A 23,298-nucleotide genomic window follows, 5' to 3' on the forward strand; every position below is an offset into this window, starting at 1 on the left:
GAGGGGAGGGTTAGGTGTAGGGTTAGCTTAACATCCAAAAAGTGAGGGCATCCTGTCGGGATCCTGTACGCAAACCCAGTTATTTGTCACTATTGCCTCTCCCAGTGTAACAACTACAGTACATAATAGCTCCCTACTACAGCCACTTTCTGCTTGTACATGTGTCTATACATACAAACTGCATACAAGATAATCTATACAACCCAAAAATGAAAGAACAGTCCCTTCTATAAATATTTTAGCATTTATTAAAATAGTGCCTACTGTCAGCATGCACACATACACTTGGAAATGTTATAACTATACAGTTTTAGTATAGTCAACATTTTCGAAACCTGCTAGAATTATATAACATGCATATATGTCTTAACGGTCAGTAAAACACAACACTGATTTAATCGTTTACTTAATGAAAAATGTCAACGGTTACACAAACTATAAAATGCATAAGTAGTATATGAAGCAGCAGTGTGAGTTAAGATTAGAGCACAGAGAGGGACTCCTTGTACATAGAACAGCAAGCTATATTGGAGGATAAGGAGCCAGGGAACAAGCTAGTCTAGAAGCACAGTGAGTGATCAGGGAAAGAAGGAAGAATCAGATACAGTACCTGAAAGCTTTTGAGAGCAAGAAGCGTAAGAGATACCAGGTAAGAGAGAGCTCACAGTGTGAAGGAGATGTGGAACACTTTTAGCTGCTGGTAAAGCCTCATACAGGTGAACACAGTTGCTGATAGACTGACTTCGCTTGGCTTTCATAGGATAGGAAACAGCAGGAAAAATAAGGAAATGAGTCAAATCACTAACAGCAGACTGTTGTAAATAGTCAGCACTGAAGAGCAATTAGGAAAAAAAAAATCTACATATATAAATATATAGAGAGGGTGTAGAGATGCCCGGCACTCCCAGTATAGTATGGCAAACCCGGGTGTCCTCCGCAGTCAACAATAATGCAGGAAAGGAAAGAAGCAGCGGCACTCCGTCGGTGTAAACAATCAAATGTGTATTCAAATAAAACACATAACAGTGGTCACATACAGAACCAACGTTTCGGGGTCCTGAGACCCCTTTGTCAAGGGTTCACACCTTGACAAAGGGGTCTCAGGACCCCGAAACGTTGGTTCTGTATGTGACCACTGTTATGTGTTTTATTTGAATACACATTTGATTGTTTACACCGACGGAGTGCCGCTGCTTCTTTCCTTTCCTATATAATATATATATATATATATATATATATATATATATAGAGAGAGAGAGAGAGAACAGCTGGACTGGACTGCCGGAGTTCAGTGCTGTCAATATCGGATAATCGGAGGCTAAAGATCAGGGCCGGATTGGGAGGCAGAAAATGCTATTGCTGGACTCTTTTGGGAGGAGTTTAGAAGGGAGCTTCATGCAAAGTGTTTGTGATTACTAACCTTAAAGGACCCACTGCTACTACCAATATTGGCTTTGCGCATGCTGACATTTTTATTGATTGAAATTAGATTAAAAGGTGATATCACCGGAAAAATTTTTTTATTTTATTATTTAATAACATTATTTTGTTCGTTTTGCCTTTCAGATGTGTTTCAAGCTGCTACTGACAATTTAGTGTCTCTGGGAAAGAAGCAAAAACTAATACCTCCATGTGTGCAAAACTTTTTCCAGCAGCAGCTATTTAATAATATTGCCCCGGCATTCTCCATAGTGTGATACAAACACAGTGATAAAGCAAGACAGCTGCAGACAAAGAGGGCCCTGCTCGCAAGCTTACAACCTCTATAAATCTGCCGCTAGTATCTATTAGCTCCATGTTGCAGATGATAGAAGTGTGGTCAAATATAAATGCCTCTGACATTGCACCATTACATAACTAAAGCAGACTCATGAAAAGGCGCTCACTAATAATAGCTCTGAATACCGCCCCTCTGAAGATGACACAAGTAGGTGTGACACTACAATTTACTTACTTTATTAATGTAATACTCTCAATCATGGAAACAGCACAGCTAAGCTTACCTGTAGCTTTTTGTCGCACAACGTTCCGAGCCTTCTCCACGCCTGGGGCCCCAGAGGTAGTTGCACTTCGGAATCTCATTGGTTCATGTGCATCTGGGTGATTTCTCCAGCTCAGAGAGAATGACCGGCCCACTGCAGCCCCTTTGTGAGGATCTGGAAAGCCACCTTACATAAGGAAGTAAGGAGAAAAGCTATCAAATGACAGCCTACAACCTCTTTGTATCAGCACACTGTATTTTGTTCAGTCCTAGGATTTGGAAGCTTATTGAGATTATTAGATTCCATGATATTAGAATTATAAGTAAGATGAGATGTGAGCTCGATAACGATGGAACCATGGAAATGGACCCTTGTAACATTTTAGACTACTGATGTGTGGAGAACACATGGAAAGTTTAATAATGTAAGATGCTATTTAAATAAACACTGCATTTTGCATTTGGAGAAAAAAGCTTAGAAACTTTAAAACTAGAAACATTAAAAATATAAAAATGAAAAACAGATTGAAGAAACATTAAAGTTCTAGGTCGCTGAAGTTTCTTCTGGACAAGTAATAAAAGTGAAAAGATTTTAAATAAAATAGGGAATGGAATGACACAAAATTCTGAAATACTTAATTTGGGTTAGAATAAAATTATACTGGATAATGGTCTACTGACCACAACTGTGTTTAAACCGTGTTCTACTAAGCAGCCACTAGATGTCACTAATTCAACGCGATGAATATTTTTGTATTGTGAGACTACATTATAAATAGAGGACACTTTTGAAAGGAGCGTGCTTATTTCCCATTTTTAGTGTGCATAAAAAAAGGATGCTTAATATGACAATAAAACCAAGCAGAAACTGCTTCTTTATCTTCTCCTCTGCGTTTATGTAGTTCTGGATAAGAGTTGGGTCCATTTAAATGTATTTTATTACTCCTGTGCTCTGACCATTTTTTGTGATACACTGTATACTATGTGAGCTTGTATTTCACGTGTTTGGGGATCAGTATTTATAAGCCAATTGCAGAGGATACTAATTTTTTCTTTTCAGACACCTTTTTGCACTTATTCCGTATCTTTTTGTGTAGTCTGATCTTGGTGCATCAGACTGCCTCACTACACGTGGCATATGTGCAACCAAGTGGTATACAGAAATGCTCAGTTCTCTGGTAACACATGCTCTGTATACACTCTACCGGGACAGTGCTCCCCCTTGCTGTATTAACAAGCCACTTGCTGCAATACTTCACTCCAGCCATAAATATTACCCCACGAATCCAAACTGGGCTAAAGCACTGAAATCCATCCTCCTGTGTGAGACAACAATGTACCTTTTCCCCTCTGTTTCTTCTCCTTCTGCTCACTGAGCTTGTCTAGGGGTAAGCTGCACATGTCCAATCCATAAACATTTCTTGCTAGCACAACAGTGAGAGAGTCCATGATCTTGGACCACTCATTTATAAGCTCTTCCCAATCGGTGAGTGAGGAAAGTACGCTCAGCAGGTCATCCCACAGTTCCCGGGATATGAAAACGCTTAGGTTGGCTCTGATCCATGCTACAATGAGCGTCTGTAAAGAAGAAAATTGTTAAGTGCAATGAAGAGACAGGAAATTTAGGCTAATAATTGTATTTGCTTTTATAACTGTTTTGGTAAATGTGAAGAGATGTTGTTGGACCTACCTGAAATTGGGCGCTTATTGTATGCACACCAAACTGACTGACTGTCACATATCACTGGGCCTGATTCACAGTCCTATGCTATGCCGCCGCAGCTGCCAATGTGTACGCAGATAATGTGCGAAAACACGAAACAGCCGTAGCTGCCAGGATTTGAATTGGGACGCCCACTGGCCAAGGGCTGCGTACAAAGAAACTGCGTCTGTCGCAGTTAAGTCAATTAAGTTCTGCATGGCCGCAGGAAGTAAGACGCTGGAGACATTGTACCTGCGTATGGGATTGCAGACGCAAGACAGGGCACGCCCCTAAAACGGTCAAACACCTGTGGGGACTGCCTAGCAGTGGCTTCCCTTGGAAGCACTCCCTGTTAATCACAGCCAGACAGGCAGTCCCAGGGTGAGGTGTTTTTCTTTCCCTGGGACTGCCAGCCCGTACTGCCAAAGCAAAGCGAACACTTCCCATGAGAAGCCACTACCATGCTATTATGGCAGCCCAATCTGCTAGGGGCGGCGGTCAAAGCAGTCTCTTGAAGCTAGCCTGCTGTCTACCAGCACTGGACTTGAGCCCTGCTCCAGACTTAAGCCCTGCCTCCCCGCTGTTGACTGACTTAAGTCTTACCTCCTAGTGATATCACCGTCAGTCACCGGGAGGGAAAGGAGCCAGGAGGAGATCAGTCAGTTCCCCCGGCCAGACAGGGGTAAGGAGCCGCGGCTGGTTATAACACATCTCTGTTTTTGCCACCACTCCCCATTAGCCTCCCCAAACGGTCCCTGACTGTCAATCACCTTGCGCATAAATCCTAGTTATATTGTCTAATCTCTCAACGCTGTAAACATAAAACAAAACAAAATTTCTTATAAAACAAAACGGTTATTGGTTTTGCTTCCCACCCGGAACAATACGCCAGCCAGGTCCTGAGAGAACAAGTCCTTTTTGGAGGGGTCTTTTGGTTTCTGCACAACTACTTCTGTTATCCGCAGTAGTATCTGCAGCATCTGCTCCCTTGCAATAAAAGAGAAAGCACAGTTTTAGTACTCTATTATCAGCTTAAAATGCATAAAACCAATTGCAAATTTCACATGAATTTCTATGAAATATTACATCATAGAAAAAAAAGACAGCCTGCTGACAAATATTCCTCCCAAAAATTATTCCTGGAGTCCATATGCAGCGGTAGCGGCCTGTTTTTGGCTGAACCAATGTTCATAAGACTATAACCTATCGAACTACCAGGAAATTACTGCAGCAAAGAAGCCACTGGATCCTAGGTGGCTGCATCTGAGAAGCTTCTCAGATCAGAGCCAGATTAACAACAGGGCAGTCACCCACATATACTGTACTTACATTTATTTTTTATTTATTACCAGTTATTTATATAGTGCACACATATTCCGCAGCGCTTTACAGAGAATATTTCACCATTCACATCAGTCCCTGCCTCAGTGGAGCTTACAATCTATATATACATACAGACACATTCAGACTAAGGATAATTTTTGTTGGGATTCAGTTAACCTGCCAGTATATTTTTGGACTGTAGGAAGAAAACGGAAAACCCGGTGGAAACCCACGCAAGTACGGGGAGAATATATAAACTCTGCACAGTTAGGGCCATAATGGGAATCAAACCCATGACCTAAGAGCTGTGAGGCAGGTATGCTAACCATTACACCATCCGTACTGCCTAGTACTACATCATCAATGAGGGGGACACTGCGTTATGTGTAAGAGTGCTTCCCAAAGGCAGTTCTTAATGCACCACAACAGTTCAGGTTTTAAGGTTTATCCGTACTTATGCACAGATAGTATAATCAAACTAACTGAAGTACTAATTAAGTCACCTGTACCGAAGCATGGATAGTCATTGAACCTGGACTGTTGAGAAACACATTTGTTGTTCCGGGAGTATTTACTCAGTATATTTTTGTTTTTTATATAAAATTGGCCAGATATGAACAATTTTATTGTCCGTTGATAGTGTGCCTTTTTGGTGATGCAGCCTATCAGAAAACAAGGGCAAAAAGTAAAATCTTCAAAAACTTTATAGGAAAATTGTTTTGCAAAAAAAAAAATTTGTTTAAGAACATTTGAATGTTAAGGGCCAGATAACAAGAATCAGGCTTTCGTCAGTCTGTGGAATTGGCTCAGGAATACCATTTACAATTTGGAAACACATACAAGCCTGATAAACTTGGCACTGCTAAGTTACAAACAGCTTTTTATTGCTCTAAGGATTTCTAAAATCTCCTTTTAATTAAAAAAAATATTGAAAGACAAATGTCTTCTTCCATCATAATTTGTCAGGATTGACAAAAATGAAAAGAAATCAGTGAGAGGTACATAACCTGCCAATAAACGTGCGGCTCGTACTAAGTGGCATCTACCTTAACTACTTTAATTAAACTGAATTGTGTGTTTTACAAAAACATTTATTTAGGAAACATTTACATAGCTGCTAATACTGCATTAAGTTACTTGCTAGATGTAGGGCACTTTTATCAGTTCTTTGATGAAAATCGGACATTTACACCCAGAGCTATTCAATTACAAGCCCTTTCCCTCGCACGGCTAATGCGCATTAATCCATAGATTCCATGATAATTGCCCGGAGTTATGGGTTAACGCATTTGCAGTACCCGCAATAAGGAAAGCCCTACTTGCCGCAGATTTTGGTTCGATACTCCCTAAGGCTCAAATAGAAATCAGCGTTAAGTGCAGCATGCGAGCTGCAACTGAATAGCCCCGGGCCACTGCTGCAAGCACGTGGTAATTTCTAGAGCTATTTGAATTCAGCCCATAAATGCAACCTCTGATATGCTATGGAACATTTAGTGAGCAAGGCTCATTTTAACATGCGTGTCACTCTAATATCATAGCGAAATATCTTTTTCTTGAGGTAGAAATACTTTTTTTTATGTTGACTGCACCATAGAAATTAGTTACAGTACAAGAGAATGCCCATTATCTGCTCCCGGGTTGGGGTTGTGTTACCGGTGGCCGGTATTCCGGCATTTAGCATCCCGACGCTGGGATCCCGGTCGCAGAATGCCGCAGGGGGAGGCGCAAGCACAACAAAGCCCCTTGCGGGCTTGGTAGTGAGCTGCACTCGGCACAGGTTCTATTCCCACTCTATAAGTGTCGTGGACACCCCCAAATGGGAATAGTCCCTTCTAGTCGGCATGCCAACTGTCAGTATTTAGAAGGTTCGGCATGCAGGGGGAGTTACTGTGACAGTGGGTCACATAACTACATCCCTCTGCTCTCTATATAAAATTGATAAAGTATACCCACGGAGGCAGTCTATGGATACCAATGCCCAGCCAGCCTGGACTTGTAGCTGTACAGGAGGAGAGTCACAATCTCTCTGCACCCGAATCTATGTACCATACATAGGAGAATAGCAACCACTAACAACTATTGTAGGTGGCATTAATCTTTGATGGTCTCACGAGACATCATCATAGTCTATAAATGCCACACAAGCACCATACATGTGTGAAGCTGATACCAACATGTTGCAGTGCAGGCGGATGCGGCACATTAACAATCTGCACAATAGTATAACTATATGAGGACAGCATGGTCAGGGGTGATTGGTTATATACCAGCATGTCTACAATGAAGAGTAACTAGTGACTCCATATGACCCGTGTTACCACATGATGGTTCTACAAATCTGATGAAGTAACAGTTTACCATGTCTTTTTATCCATCACAAGATCCATGATCATTTGCCGGTAAATACTTAAGACCGATTTACAGGCCTCCACTTGCTCCTCCAGGAGTAAAGGAACATCCGGGCAAGGCTCTAACAGGAACACGTTGGCAGAGTTGGTCAAGAAAACCTTGAAATGAATAATGACAGATTTAGTTACAACGAACTTTAAGATTTAAAATTGTATATAAAAGATGCACCACAGCATAATCTGATCAGCCACGAAGCAGCTGTCCAGCCGTATTTGTAACGTATAACTATTACTTCCTCTATTGCACCTAACAGTGGTTACTACACAGGCCCTGAAAATGTGTTTCCTTACTTTGGGGATATGTAGCAAGCCAGATTACTAAACAGGATGCCATTAAACTGCTCCACTGCCTCCTAGTAAGATAATAGCTTTCAACTGCAAGTGTAGACTTAACTGTAACTATTTCTAGGGGCTTGGGTAGGAAATGTCGACATTGGCCATGTGGACATTCATTATGTAGACAGTGATGAAATGTCACTAAGTTAGAATGTTTACATTTTGTCCTGATGGTCCAGTGGTGACTTACATTCACCTGGCGGCTGAAGCAGTCACGTGACAGTCACTTCTGGGTCAGGCACTCGATCTTCCAGTCAGTATCTGTACCCTGTTCCTAACCCTCCCGTCTGCAGCCTAAACCTAATGTCAATATTTTAACAATGTCGATATCTTAAATGTCAACACTGTGTCGACACTGACTTCTAACATTTTCACTACATCCCATTTCTGAGACATTCTACGACTGTGACCCGAACTCTGCCCTCAAAGCACCCTTACAGTCCAGGTTCTAAGCTTGTGCACAGATGGTTAAAGCAAAAAGATTGAGGTACTAATTCACCTGTCCTAAAGAATGGTTATCCTTAAAACCTGGCTTGTTAGGGGGCTTTCAGGACCATGTTCGGGAAACCCTGCTCTGCAGTATACTGAGGAAAATAGGATTTTAATACCTACCGGTAAATCCTTTTCTCTTAGTCCGTAGAGGATGCTGGGGACTCCAAAAGGACCATGGGGTATAGACGGGATCCGCATGAGACATGGGCACACTATAAGACTTTGAATGGGTGTGAACTGGCTCCTCCCTCTATGCCCCTCCTCCAGACCTCAGTTATAGGAACTGTGCCCAGAGGAGACGGACATTTCGAGGAAAAGGATTTTGTTAAACTAAGAGTGAGATACATACCAGCTCACACCACACCACACCGTACAACATGGCATTTAACTAAACCCAGTTAACAGTGTGAACCAAAACAGATCAGCAACAGTCTGACCCTTACCAACACAACCTTTGTGTAACACAAGCAATAACTATATACAATTACTGCAGATAGAGTCCGCACTGGGACGGGCGCGGAGCATCCTCTACGGACTAAGAGAAAAGGATTTACCGGTAGGTATTAAAATCCTATTTTCTCCTTCGTCCTAGAGGATGCTGGGGACTCCAAAAGGACCATGGAGTTTATACCAAAGCTCCAAACCGGGCGGGAGAGTGTGGATGACTCTGCAACACCGATTGAGCAAACATGAGGTCCTCATCAGCCAGGGTATCAAACTTGTAGAACTTTGCAAAAGTGTTTGACCCCGACCAAGTAGCTGCTCGGCAAAGCTGTAATGCCGAGACCCCTCGGGCAGCCGCCCAAGATGAGCCCACCTTCCTAGTGGAATGGGCCTTCACCGATTTCGGTAATGGCAATCCAGCCGTAGAATGAGCCTGCTGAATAGTATTACAGATCCAGCGTGCAATAGTCTGCTTAGAAGCAGGAGCGCCAACCTTGTTGGCCGCATACAGGACAAATAGCGCCTCTGTTTTCCTCACCCGAGCCGTTCTGGCTACATAAATTTTCAAAGCCCTGACCACATCTAGAGACTTTGAATCAGCCAAAGCTTCCGTAGCCACAGGCACCACAATAGGTTGGTTCATGTGAAACGAAGAAACCACCTTTGGTAAAAATTGTTGACGAGTTCTCAACTCCGCTCTATCCTCATGGAAAATCAGATAGGGGCTTTTGTGAGACAAAGCCGCCAATTCGGACACCCGCATTGCGGATGCCAAGGCCAATAGCATGACCACTTTCCAAGTGAGAAATTTCAACTCAACCTTTTGTAAAGGTTCAAACCAATGTGACGTAAGGAACTGTAACACCACGTTAAGGTCCCACGGTGCCACTGGGGGCACAAATGGAGGTTGGATGTGTAGTACGCCCTTCACGAAAGTCTGTACTTCCGGAAGTGAGGCTAATTCCCTTTGAAAGAAAATTGATAAGGCCGAAACCTGCACTTTAACGGAGCCTAACTTCAGGCCCGCATCCACACCTGCTTGCAAAAAGTGGAGAAAATGCCCCAGCTGAAATTCTTCCGTAGGAGCCTGCTTGGATTCACACCAAGACACATATTTTCTCCAAATACGGTGATAATGCTTCACCGTTACCTCCTTTCTAGCTTTAAGTAGAGTGGGGATGACTTCCCCGGGAATACCCTTCCTAGCTAGGTTTTGGCGTTCAACCGCCATGCCGTCAAACGCAACCGCGGTAAGTCCTGGAACACGCACGGTCCTTGCTGTAACAGATCCTCTCTTAGAGGAAGAGGCCAGGATCTCCGGTGAGTAATTCCTGAAGATCCGGATACCAGGACCTCCGTGGCCAATCTGGAACAACGAGTATCGCCTGAATTCTTGTTCTTCTTATGATCCTTATCACCTTTGGAATGAGTGGAAGTGGAGGGAACACACAGACCGACCGAAACACCCACGGCGTCACTAGTGCGTCCACTGCTATTGCTTGAGGGTCCCGTGATCTGGAACAATATGTCTGAAGCTTCTTGTTAAGGCGAGACGCCATCATGTCTATTTGAGGAAGACTTGTCGCTTCTGCAAAGACCTCTTGATGAAGACCCCACTCTCCTGGATGGAGATCGTGTCTGCTGAGGAAGTCTGGTTCCCAGTTGTCCACTCCTGGAATGAAGACCGCTGACAGAGCGCTTGCATGTTTTTCTGCCCAGCGAAGAATCTTGGTGGCCCCCGCCATCGCCGCTCTGCTCTTTGTTCCGCCCTGGCGGTTTATGTGCCGCAAATAAGCTGTTCCGCCTGCCGCAGGCCGTTGTAGATGGCCCTTAACTCCAGCACGTTTATGTGCAGACAAGCTTCCTGGCTTGACCATTTTCCCTGAAAATTTTGTCCCTGTTTGACTGCTCCCCAACCTCGGAGACTCGCGTCCGTGGTCACCAGAATCCAATCTTGGATGCCGAACCTGCGACCCTCTAAAAGGTGAGAACTTTGGAGTCACCACAGGAGAGAAACCCTGGCCCTGGGGGACAGGCTTATCTTCCGGTGCATTTGCAGATGGGACCCTGACCACTTGTCCAGCAGGTCCCACTGAAACGGTCTTGCATGGAACATGCCAAACGGAATGGCCTCGTAGGCCGCAACCATTTTCTCCAGCACTCGAGTGCAGTGATGAATCGACACTCTTTTTTTTTTTTTTTTAAATCAAGTACTTTTTTATTTGTTTTTTGACATTTATACATAACTTAAAACAAACATCAGCATTCTATTAACTGTAACAATTGCCATCAATAAAAATATATATGTTGAATTCAACATGTAGTGTGTGTGTCAAATAGATTCACTTAAGGTTCCAAAGTAAACGATATCTGTGTAAAGAGGATCTAGGTGTCCAATACCGGTCTGCTCAGCCTTGTGCTGCACCAGCGGTCCCATTTCTCTGTAAATTGAGAGGAGGAACCCGGTATCTTATACATATATCTCTCGTGTCGTATAACTGAATTTACTAATGCCCTCCATTGCTCCACCCTAGGCATGTCAGCTGAGAACCAAACTCTGGCAATGACAACCCTCGCCAGCGTAGTTAGACACAGGACATATTTGTACAATACGACAGAGTGTGTTTCCTCAAGATCCAATCCAAACAGGCATAGGCCGGGGTCTAATACGGGGAGGGATGGAGCAGTCATGGTTATGTCACTCCATACCTTACGCCAGAAAAGGGAAATTACAGGGCAGTCCCATAACAAATGCCAAAATCCGGCATCGGTCTCCCGGCATCTGGGGCAGCAAGAGTTATCCCTAAGACCAGCCCTTTGCATAGTGACAGGAGTTCGATACACCCTGCGCAGAATGTAAAAAAAGACTTGCTTATATCGTATACATGGCGTAGTATATTTAATGGAGCCCAGGATCTGGATCCACTGCTCCTGGGATAAAGGTCCCAAATCAGTCTCCCATTTAATGCGAAGTGTATTCAAATGATCAGGGCCATATTTATTTATTCAAAGCAGTATATATGACAGATATTTTTCCCTTTCGACTAAGAGAAGTGAGCAACGACTTAACGGGTGAATCTTCAATTGGAGGCGGGCCATGAGGAAACTGGGTCTGCACAGCATGCCTAAGCTGGAAATACCGAAACAAGGCAGTGTTAGGTATATCAAATTCGAGTTTCAATTGCTGAAAAGACTTGAGCACTCCATCTTGGTACAGTTGATTTAGAAATATTACACCCTTAGTTATCCAAATATTATCTGAAGATATCTTGTACAACTCTGAATACGTACTATTAAACCATATCGGAGTACAGGCATCCTGCCCCCCCCCAATCATATAGAGTATGCGCATAGCGCCAGATTAGCAAGGCTTGGAATAACAAGGGAGGCAAACCAGAAGCCGCACGGCCAGAGAGGAGGAGTTGAAGAGGAGAAAAGGAGAAAGCAGGAGAGCACCTCGCCCGCTCAGCCAGAAGACCCCCCCATTGTTGGATCCAAGGAATCTCCAGTCCACTCACTAAGATGGGACATTTGTGCCGCTACGTAATATAGTCTCAAATTGGGCAGATTCGCACCCCCCGAAAGTTGTGACCTACTCAGCGTTTTAATAGAGACTCTTGCTGGTTTATTACCCCATATAAATGAGGTCATAGCGCCCTCAATTACAGTGAAGACTTTTTTCGGGAGGTAGACCGGAGAGTTATGTAGGGCATATAGGAACTTCGGCTGCATCACCATTTTGAATAAATTAACCCGACCCAGGACAGACAGTGGTAGTTTTTTCCAGCTATGAGCCCTTTCTTTAAATGACATCATAATGGGGTCGATATTTTGGGCCACATAACTACGTGCTATAGGCGTGATCCAGATACCCAAGTATTTAAACCGCAGCGTCCACTGCAAGGGGTGCACCCCCTGGGTATTCTCAGGGAGAAAACCAGACAAGGGAAAAATATGCGACTTATCCCAGTTGATTAGTAACCCAGAAAAAAATCCAAATTCCTCCACTACCTGCAGCATAGCCTGCAAGGAGCCCTCAGAGTCCTGCAAGAAAAGGAGCATATCGTCTGCGTACAGGGCCACAACATCCACATGACCCCCAACTTTAATACCCCTAATCTCGCCATTAGATCGTAGCAAGCCGGCCAACGGCTCCACGGCAATTGCGAACAGCGCAGGGGATAGGGGGCAACCCTGCCGAGTGCCCCTCTCCAACGCAAACATCTCCGACGTGAAACCATTGGCCGTCACACGGGCCACAGGCCAGGAATACAATAACTGGAGAAATTTAATAAAACGAGGGCCAAAAGCAAACTTCTCCAGTACCCCCCACAAATACGTCCACTCCACTGAGTCGAATGCTTTGGCTGCATCGAGAGACGCCACCACCGCATCCGACTCCACCAGATCACGCCTCTGCAGATGACAAAACAGTCTACGTCAATTTTGGCCAGTGGACTTACCCGGCATAAATCCTGTCTGGTTCGGGTGAATGATTGTTGTAATAACTAAGTTCAATCTAGATGCCAAAATCTTTGCCAGTATCTTGACATCCGTGCTGAGGAGGGATATGGGTCTGTAAGATTCGGGGAGTAGGGGATCTTTCCCCGGTTTCAGCAAGACAATTATATTAGCCTCGGCCATAGAGCGAGGGAGAGTCCCGCCCTCCAACAATAGGTCAAACAATTGTAAAAGATAGGGGGCAAAAAAACTGCTAAATTTCTTATAGACTTCACCCGGAAGTCCATCACAACCCGGTGCCTTAGACGCCGGAAGGGACAGGATCGCAGCCTCCACCTCCTCCAGAGTAATTGGTGCATCCAGAGCCCCAGAATCTTCCCGGGACAGACAGGGCAAATCCAACCGAGCCAAATAATCCCTCAATTGATCATTGGAGTAAGTGGCTCGGGATGTATATAGCGAGGAATAATAACTACGAAATGTCTCAGACACCGCCGAGCCAGAGTAACACATCTGGCCGTCAGAGTTCCTCACACATTGAATCATTGTTCTAGTAGATTCAGGCCGAGCCAGAAAAGCTAAATAGCTGCCATTCATCTCCGCCTGAAAATAGTGTGCATGTCCCGCAAAAAGGAGTCTACGCCTGGACTTCTCAAATAAGCAATCGGACCACTCTCCCTGCGCGTCTCGCCACAACAGTTCATCAGAACGTAAATGGGTAGCTATATATTGGGATTCCAATTGCTGACACAGGGCCTCCAGTCTCATTTCCTCCTTTTTACTAGATAATTTAACCTCAGATATTCGTTTTATAAAGGAGCCCCGCAGGAACGCTTTGAAAGCGTCGTGTTTGACCGCCAGGTCGGTGTAAGGCAGATTACAAATCTGGAACCCCTCCCAGGCAGCAACCAAATCCGCACCCTCCCCTAATAAGGTTAACCAGAAGGGATTAAGATTCCACATTTTTGCACCGCGCTCCCAACCAACGCTAACTGTAAGTGATACAGGAGAGTGATCCGATATACCCCTAGGAAGATAGTCCACCGCCAACACATCAGGGGACAAGTCAGGAGAAATCAAGATCAAATCAATGCGAGAGAAGGCATGATAGGTAGCGGAGTGGTAGGAGAACAGATTAGCCGTGGGATTGCGACTCCTCCATACATCCACCAACCCCAGTTCCCCCACCAGTCGTGCAAACGGAGTAGGGGATACAGAAGGGGAGGGAGAAGCAACCGACTCTCTCCATCTGTCCAGGGCATGATCCATCACATTGTTAAAATCTCCCAAGCATATCACTGGGGTATCAGGGGATTGGGCTAGAAATCGGGCAGCATGACGCAGAACCTCATTGTTATATGGCGGGGGGACATAGACAGCCAAAATGTGGAGTAGCCTACGATTAATATGGGCGCGCAGAAAGACGTACCTGCCATATTGATCTGTTTCACAGACGTCTAGGTGAAATTGTATAGATTTTCTAATTAGTACAGAGACACCCCTAGCGCTACCTGAGAAAGTGGAGTGGTAAACATGACTAATCCAGGGTTTCTTGAGCGCCAACACCCTACCTCCAAACAAATGGGTTTCAGAGAGACAAATTATGTCTGCCTGGTATTTTTTAACCTGAGTCAAGATCAACGATCTCTTAATCTTTTCGTTCAAACCCCTGACGTTCCAGCTGAGCAGACGGAGCTCCTCAGAAACAGCAGACATAGAAAGTAGGCAAGAAAAGGGTGGCAGGATATAAAAGAGAGACAAACATCAGAGCCCGGTAGTTCCGAGCCGCAGAGCAGTGTAGGCTGCGGATAGGGACAACCAGTCCCCCCATGTCCCTGGAAACGGAGGAAATCAAAGCAATATCGTTCGCAAATAGCGCATCATAACAGAACACACACACACAAGCAAAAATTGATGGCATGAAAAAAAAAAAACGAACCCCCCCCCCACACCCACCCTATATCACCTTGGAAACGTAAGGTATACCTGGATCCCATAACTCCCACCAAATTAACTAAACTAAGGGATAGGGGCCTAACCAAGAACCCAAAGAAATTCCCCTACACTATCTTCGGCATAGGCTCTCCACAGAATACCGATAGAAGTAGTACCCTAACCCTGAAAAAACATATCTAGCAGCGTACCCCAACAAAAAAAAACAAAAAAAAAGGGGAAAACACGAGAACCAACATCGATATTAGGCTGCACAACATTGCCCCATCAAAGCATTGTACATGCATCCACAGTGTGGCTAGCATAATAAGAATATGAAACAATTAGGCTTAGCATTAAGAGACAATAAACCAACAATTGTACAGTAACATGTCATCTAGGAGGGCGAGGCTGTCGTTCCAGCCATGCAGCAGCATCTTGAGGAGTTGAAAAAAAAAGTGAGTGTTGTTATCAAACACCACCCGCAGCCTGGCCGGAAACAACATAGAGTACTGTATATTACGGTCACGGAGTTGACGTTTGATATGCAGAAACTGTGATCTACTCTTTTGCACCTCCAGGGCAAAATCAGGGAAAACGGATATATTATGTCCATCCAGTTGGAGAGGGCCCTGCGTCTGGGCCAGACGGAGTACAGCGTCGCGGTCCTAAAAATGCAGGAAACGGGCAATAAATGTTCTAGCCGGAGCCCCGGGTGGCGGCATTCTAGGCGGGAGTCTGTGTGCTCGTTCCACTGCGAATTGAGAGGTAAATGCTTCCCTGCCCAATAAACTAATAAGCCAAGTTTCCAGAAATGATTCCGGGGAGGTGCCCTCCGCTCTTTCCGGGAGCCCAACAAAACGAATGTTGTTGCGCCGCAGTCTCCCTTCTATATCGGAAATTTTAGCCTGCATAGATACCATTTGGGTAGACAAGTCGGCCACTTTCGTCTGTAGGGGTGATGTAGTATCTTCCAGAGTCGATATCCGATGTTCAGTTTCACCCACTCTTTCCCGGATTTTTTGTAGATCCTGTCTAAGCAGAGAAACGTCCGCCTGCACCTGCCCAATCCTGTCTGTAACCCTCTGTTCAGACGCAGAAATGGCCTGTAGTATTTGCTGGGTAGAGTTAACTTGCTCAGCGGGATCAGAGGCAGCTACTTCTGTCGCAGGCGAGGATGGGTCAGCGTCACCTTGCTTTGCCGAATGAGAGGGCTGCTGCGACCTAGCATATTTCTCCAGTTTCGCAGCGGCGTTAGCCGCATTTTGACCTCCTTTCACCATTGCAGCACTGGACGCGGAGTCAGGGCCGTGAGAATATTACAGCAAAAAAGTCTCCAATCAGTATAGGGTCGGCACAGGGGCTGGGGCCGCCTGGGTCAGGCAGAGATGATAAACAATAATATAGCAGAGCAGAGCAGGCTTATGGGCACACTGCAGAGTATTCTGTGTACAAGGAGTAGTTCAGCACGGAAGCAGAGTTATGAGCACAAGTGTGGCTATTGCAGGGATGCAGGAAGCAATTAGAAACAGTATTCTCCCTTTCTTTCTCTTCACCCCTACCCTTCCTGCAGCTATATACCTTTCTCAGTAGATGTGGGGGGGGACCATGTTCATGGCACCTCTCAGTAAACTTCTATTAAGCCCAGGAGAGAGAGAGAGAGGGGGCAGCCCCAGCCGCAGCTCACTTCACTGTACGGCACCGCAGGACGGAGAGGATGTCAGGAGCAGGGAGAAATATGTAAGCCTGCAAGATGGCGGCTTCGCGGGCTTTCCTGCCCGCACTCACCCGTCCGCTGCACCTCCGCGGGATTCCAGGCAAGTACAGCCGCGCTATGCCCGCCAGTCAGGGCCTCCCCCGTCTCGGTCCCCCGGCCGGAGGATCACGGCAAGCCCGCCGCTAGAAGCGCCGTCACGTGCCGTCCCGCGAGCCCCAGCGGGCAGAGAAGCAGGGAGCCGGGCCGGCACACTGGAGGGGTCAGATGCAGGGAGCTGCGCCGCACACCGGACCAGTGCGGGTATGTACAGGGGCAGTACACCGTCCTTTGCCAGCTGGCAGGTCACAGGAGCCACGGGTTAGGGGAAAAACGGATGTTTAACAGGATCTTTATGGAGAGCTAGATCTTCCCACTGCTACTCCATGCCTGTCCAAACCACGCCCCGATGAATCGACACTCTTGGCGGTTTCAGAAGTTCCTTGACCATGTTCTGGATTTCCTGAGCTTTTTCCAACAGGAGGGAGATCCTCTTCAGTTCGGTGTCCAGAATCATACCCAAAAAGGACAGCTGAGTTGTCGGAATCAACTGCGACTTTGGAAAATTTAGGAGCCAGCCATGCTGTTGCAGCACCTGCAGGGAGAGCGCAACGTTTTTTAATAACAGCTCCTGTGATCTTGCCTTTATCAGGAGATCGTCCAAGTACGGGATAATTGTGAACCCTTGCTTGCGCAGGAGCACCATCATTTCCGCCATCACCTTGGTGAAAATCCTCGGGGCCGTGGAAAGACCAAACAGCAACGTCTGAAATTGGTATTGACAATCCTGAACAGCGAACCTCAGATACATCTGATGAGGAGGATATATGGGGACATGTAGGTAAGCATCCTTTATGTCGACTGACACCATAAAATCCCCCCCCCCCCCCCCCCCCCCTCCAGACTGGAGATTACCGCTCGGAGAGATTCCATCTTGAATTTGAAACTTTTCAAATACACATTGAGGGATTTTAAGTTCAGAATCGGCCTGACCGAGCCATCCGGCTTCGGGACCCCACAAACAGGCTTGAATAATTCTCCCCGTTGTGACGGGGGTACCTCGACAATGACTTGCTGCTGATACAGCTTTTGTATTGCCGTACACACTACCTCTCTTTCCGGAAGAGAAGCTGGCAAGGCCGATTTGAAAAATTGGTGCGGGGGCACGTCTTGAAACTCCAGCTTGTATCCTTGGGTCACAATTTCCAGCACCCAAGGATCCAGGCCCGAGAGAACCCAGACCTGACTGAAGAGCTGAAGACGCGCTCCCACCGGTGCGGACTCCCGCAGGGGAGCCCCAGCGTCATGCGGTGGATTTGGCAGAAGCCGGGGAGGACTTCTGCTCCTGGGAGCCTGCCACAGCTGGTGATCTTTTTCCTCTTCCCTTACCTCTTGCTGCAAGGAAGGATGACCCACGTCCTTTCCGGAATTTCTGCGACCGAAAGGACTGCATCTGATATGGGGGCGTTTTCTTTTGCTGTGGAAGAACAAAAGGCAGAAAAGAGGACTTACCCGCGGTAGCTGTAGAAACCAGGTCCGTGAGGCCTTCACCAAACAAAACTCCACCCTTATAGGGCAGAGCCTCCATAGCCTTCTTAGAATCAGCATCACCATTCCATTGATGAGTCCACAACGCCCTTCTAGCCGAGACTGCCATGGCATTGGCCCTTGATCCCAAAAGGCCAATATCTCTCGCCGTCTCCTTCAGATAGACTGCAGCGTCCCTGATATACCCAGAGTCAAAAGCACGCTCTCTCTATCCAGGGTGTCTATTTCCGATGACAAGTTATCTGCCCACTTTTCAATCGCGTTACTCACCCAGGCCGAAGCCACAGCTGGCCTGAGCAGCGTACCTGTCGTGACATAAATAGATTTCAAGGTAGCCTCCTGCCTACGATCAGCAGGATCCTTAAGGGTCGCCACTTTCTTGGACAATCGCGCCAGAGCTTTGTCTAAAGTGGGTGTTGTCTCCCACCCAACCCTATCCTGAGAAGGAAACGGGTATGCCCAAGCAATTCTCCTGGGAATGTGCCACCTCTTGTCTGGCGTTTCCCAGGCTTTTTCAAAAAGAGCATTCAGTTCATGAGAGGGAGGAAACGTTACCTCCGGTTTCTTCCCCTTATACATACAGACCCTTGTCTCAGGGACAGCGGGGTCTTCCGTGATATGTAACACGTCCTTTATCGCCACAATCATGTATTGAATGCTCTTAGCCACCTTAAGATGCAACTTTTCATCATTATAGTCGACACTGGAATCGGAATCCGTGTCGGTATCGGTGTCAGCTATCTGGGTAAATGAACGTTTTTGGGACCCCGAGGGGGCCTGAGTGAGTGGTACCACGTCTCCAATGGATTGTCTCCATGCTTGGTTCTGAGACTCAGATTTGTCTAACCTCTTATGCAACAAAGCCACACTGTTATTCAACACACTCCACATCTCAACCCAATCAGCAGTCGGCGGTGCCGACAGAGTCACTCCTTCATTCTGTTCAGCTCTCACACTAACCTCATCCTGGGAAGAGCATTCAGTTTCTGCCATGTCGACACACACGTACCGACACCCCCAAACACACTGGGCTAAAGGGGACAGACCCACAGTAAGGCCTTTCAGAGAGACAGAGAAGGAGTTTGCCAGCTCACACCCAGCACCCCACCGGTCAGAAAAAAGCACAATGCCCCAGACCTATAAGCGCTTGTTTATATAAACAACCAACACCAATTTTATGTGCTATCTGCAGCGAGCTGTGGAGAGAAAACGGCGCTGGTCAGAGCTGAAGGACGAAGTCCCACCCCCTACATAGCGCGCTTCGGTCCCACTTTAATTTTCACTGGCGGGGGTCTCCTAACAGTGCCTATGCACTGATACACTGTGCCAGTACCTTAAAATGAGGTTTATATTGCTGCCCAGGGCGCCCCCCCCTGCGCCCTGCACCCATGTAGTGCCTCTGTGTGCAGGAGCAATGGCGCGCAACGCGACCGCTGCGCGGTACCTCAGGAAGACTGAAGTCTTCCGCCGCCTTCAGACGTCTTCTTTGCTTCGGTTACTCACCTGTCTTCAATCTTCTGGCTCTGTGAGGGGGACGGCGGCGCGGCTCCGGGTACGAGCAGCTAGGCGACCCAAATGATCAGACCCTCTGGAGCTAATGGTGTCCAGTAGCCTAAGAAGCAGAGCCTATCAACTCACAGAAGTAGGTCTGCTTCTCTCCCCTCAGTCCCACGAAGCAGGGAGCCTGTTGCCAGCAGTGCTCCCTGAAAATAATAAACCTAACAAGTCTTTTTAGAGAAACTCAGTAGAGCTCCCCTAGAGTGTGACCAGTCTCCTCTGGGCACAGAATCTAACTGAGGTCTGGAGGAGGGGCATAGAGGGAGGAGCCAGTTCACACCCATTCAAAGTCTTACAGTGTGCCCATGTCTCCTGCGGATCCCGTCTATACCCCGTGGTCCTTTTGGAGTCCCCAGCATCCTCTAGGACGAAGGAGAAATTCATCATTGTAGTTATTTTAAGAATGCTATAGGCTACTGTATGCTCCAACAAGTCAATGACAAATCTAACCCAACCAGAGGTGCTTGCTACCTCTCAGGATCCTGCACCCACTGGAACACCATAACCAGCAGCAACCATCCTGCACCCACTGGAACATTATAACCAGCAGCAACCACCCTGCACCCACTGGAACACCATAACCAGCAGCAACCATCCTGCACCCACTGGAACACCATAACCAGCAGCAACCATCCTGCACCCACTGGAACACCATAACCAGCAGCAACCATCCTGCACCCATTGGAACACCATAACCAGCAGCAACCATCCTGCACATAACCAGCAGCAATGAACCTGTACCCACTGGAACACCATAACCAGCAGCAATCATCCTGCACCCACTGGAACACCATAACCAGCAGCAATGATCCTGCACCCACTGGAACACCATAACCAGCCGCAATCATCCTGCACCCACTGGAACACCATAACCAGCAGCAATCATCCTGCACCCACTGGAACACCATAACCAGCAGCAACCATCCTGCACATAACCAGCAGCAACCATCCTGCACCCACTGGAACACCATAACCAGCAGCAATCATCCTGCACCCACTGGAACACCATAACCAGCAACAACCATCCTGCACATAACCAGCAGCAATGATCCTGCACCCACTGGAGTACCATAACCAGCAGCAATCACCCTGCACCCACTGGAACACCATAACCAGTAGCAACCATCCTGCACCCACTGGAAAACCATAACCAGCAGCAATCATCCTGCACCCACTGGAACACCATAACTAGCAGCAACCATCCTGCACCCACTGGAACACCATAACCAGCAGCAATCATGAAATTGATTACTGAGAAAAGCTGAACAATAACACTGGGAAAAATTATTTTTCTGATAATTATGACCAACTAGCTTACACAATAACAGTGGAGAAAATGTTTATCTTATTTATTTCTAACTAGGGAAACAGTATATAACCTATTTATGAACAATAAATGATGCCCATATTTGTAGACTGTGTCCTAGGTAAATACTGGAAGAACCTTTGGTAGCACATGGGCGCAAAAATGATAAAGCATTTTTTGGTCAACAAAACATTTTATTTATTGCATTTTGGGATATTAATCCAGGGGCAACCAAAACATGGTTTTGCCACTTTACTCATACATTGTATGTTATTATCACCTGGCATGTTCACGTTACCTGCAGTGCAGCCTGATCCCCAGCCTTCACATCCATGTTCTCGTCCTCACACACACATCCTCGGCTCACAGCACTGGTGAAAGAGTATGTCCTGCCCCAGCTAGACGAGCGCTTGTGTCCACTCTGTTCTGTGGCAACCTTTAATAAATATCAGAACAAATTAATTATCTGGTCATGCTGTGTTATAGACGGAACGACAGTGGGATAGACTGAAGCTGAGTTCAACTTCCAGACAGTACAGCGGAAAGGGAACACTGGAGCCTACAGAAATAACAACTGGCACACAGTAGTCGCTAAGCTGAGAAAAAATATCCACTTAAAGGAAATACTGTAAAAGACTTTATTTCATGTTTTTACTATGTCGGCATATTTATCTAAAATGTTGTCATTTACTTCCTAAATGTTTGTACAATACCCTTTGTTAATAGTGTAAGGAGCAGTTTTGCTGCTGCGATTCCACTACTGGCCATCCTCTGTCTGTGCCCAATTCCCACTGGCATCTCACACAAAAGTGCCCGACCTGAGTAGTGTGAAAAGCTACTCATACCAGGCAATCCAAACCTAATGCACTGGAGGAGGTAACCTGCATCCGCCTGGCCCAACACAGTAATAGTGCATGGTGGGGGGGGGGTACTGTTATGGACAGAAGTATATTTGAAATTGGGCTGCCGACTCTCTGCTACCCTCAATAGTGTTGATTAGGGTGGCCAATCCTGAGCTGTTTTTTCAATCTGGGGATCAGGATTGAAAAACGATACCGGGATTTCTGTGATTTCTGGGATACCTGGGATTGGGTTGTAAATGTCCCATTTACCCAGCCTTAACCCACTCCACCATAATTTACCATCCTCTATTCAGGAGGGTGGTTCCACTTAGAGGACTGCGGTACTGTGCAGTAAGGTGTGGGTAGTTCAGGCGGCGCATGCGGTTGATGTGAGGCTGCGCAGCTGGGGGCAGGGGGAGCCGGGAAGCGTCTGAGCATGCTGAAGAGGCTCAACGCTGTCCAGCACTGAAAATATAAGGGAGCTGGCTAATTCCGAAATTCCAGTGATTAGAAGCTCCAATCCCGGGATTGAATTCCAGGAAAATTTTAGTCTTAAATCCCGGGATCTCGCAGATCCCGATCCCGGTATTGGCCACCATAGTTGATCCAGAAGGTCCCAAACACAATACTGAAGTATCTGGAATTCTCCATGAAAAGATGCATATTTCAAGGATTCCCGAAATAATCTGTTACGGCTACTAAGAATAAAAATCAGAGCTATCCATTACCTGTTTGCTATCAGTCTCTGTTTCAGTGGACTCAAAAACTGGCACATTCGCGTGGTCAAAAGGTGGCTTTGAGGGCTGCTCCATAAAAATAGGTTTCTCTTGTAAGATCCATTTCCTGTAAACTTTCACAACCTTCCTAGTGGCAGACACATCAGAGGCAGGTAAAAGGAAGGCCTAGCAGTAAAACAGAAAGAAGGCCAGGCGGTTTGTCAAAGTGGTATTAATGCAACATTCTGCACTTATTAACTATATATTAAGAACATAATAATATTGAAACTGCTACAAGATATCACATCTAATCAAGACAAAAAACAAAACCTACAGGAATTTATCGGGTTGGGTACGGAATCCCGACAGTCAAAATACCGACGCTGGTACACTAACAGTGAGTATTATTCTACCTACAGGAGACTGAGAACTGGACAGAAAACAGACTTTTCTGTCCCTACAATTCTCATGCTCCCTGCGACGATGGTGATCACAGA

The 23,298-nt window shown here is 46.2% G+C and overlaps 1 protein-coding gene and 1 long non-coding RNA gene across 5 annotated transcripts in view; one reads left to right on the forward strand and one right to left on the reverse strand.

Moving 5' to 3' along the window:
* LOC134910311 (uncharacterized) overlaps window positions 1–2,837 on the forward strand; it is a 68,017-nt gene extending 65,180 nt beyond the window's left edge. For both annotated transcript variants that reach the window (XR_010176166.1, XR_010176167.1), the window contains exon 3: window positions 1,567–2,837. This is a non-coding gene — a long non-coding RNA (uncharacterized LOC134910311). The remainder of the gene's footprint in view (window positions 1–1,566) is intronic.
* RALGAPA2 (Ral GTPase activating protein catalytic subunit alpha 2) overlaps window positions 1–23,298 on the reverse strand; it is a 605,428-nt gene that overhangs the window by 434,959 nt on the left and 147,171 nt on the right. For 2 of the 3 annotated variants that reach the window (XM_063918174.1, XM_063918177.1), the window contains exons 11-17: window positions 22,814–22,987; window positions 21,542–21,679; window positions 7,365–7,513; window positions 4,559–4,670; window positions 3,322–3,559; window positions 2,004–2,168; window positions 611–751 (exon numbers count right to left, since the gene is read on the reverse strand). In XM_063918174.1, the coding sequence (XP_063774244.1) occupies window positions 611–751; window positions 2,004–2,168; window positions 3,322–3,559; window positions 4,559–4,670; window positions 7,365–7,513; window positions 21,542–21,679; window positions 22,814–22,987 (1,117 nt within the window). The remainder of the gene's footprint in view (window positions 1–610; window positions 752–2,003; window positions 2,169–3,321; window positions 3,560–4,558; window positions 4,671–7,364; window positions 7,514–21,541; window positions 21,680–22,813; window positions 22,988–23,298) is intronic. The other variant, XM_063918175.1, reaches the window with a different exon arrangement.

This window comes from Pseudophryne corroboree, chromosome 4 (genome assembly GCF_028390025.1).
Source record: "Pseudophryne corroboree isolate aPseCor3 chromosome 4, aPseCor3.hap2, whole genome shotgun sequence".
In the NCBI taxonomy this organism is placed as follows: domain Eukaryota; kingdom Metazoa; phylum Chordata; class Amphibia; order Anura; family Myobatrachidae; genus Pseudophryne; species Pseudophryne corroboree.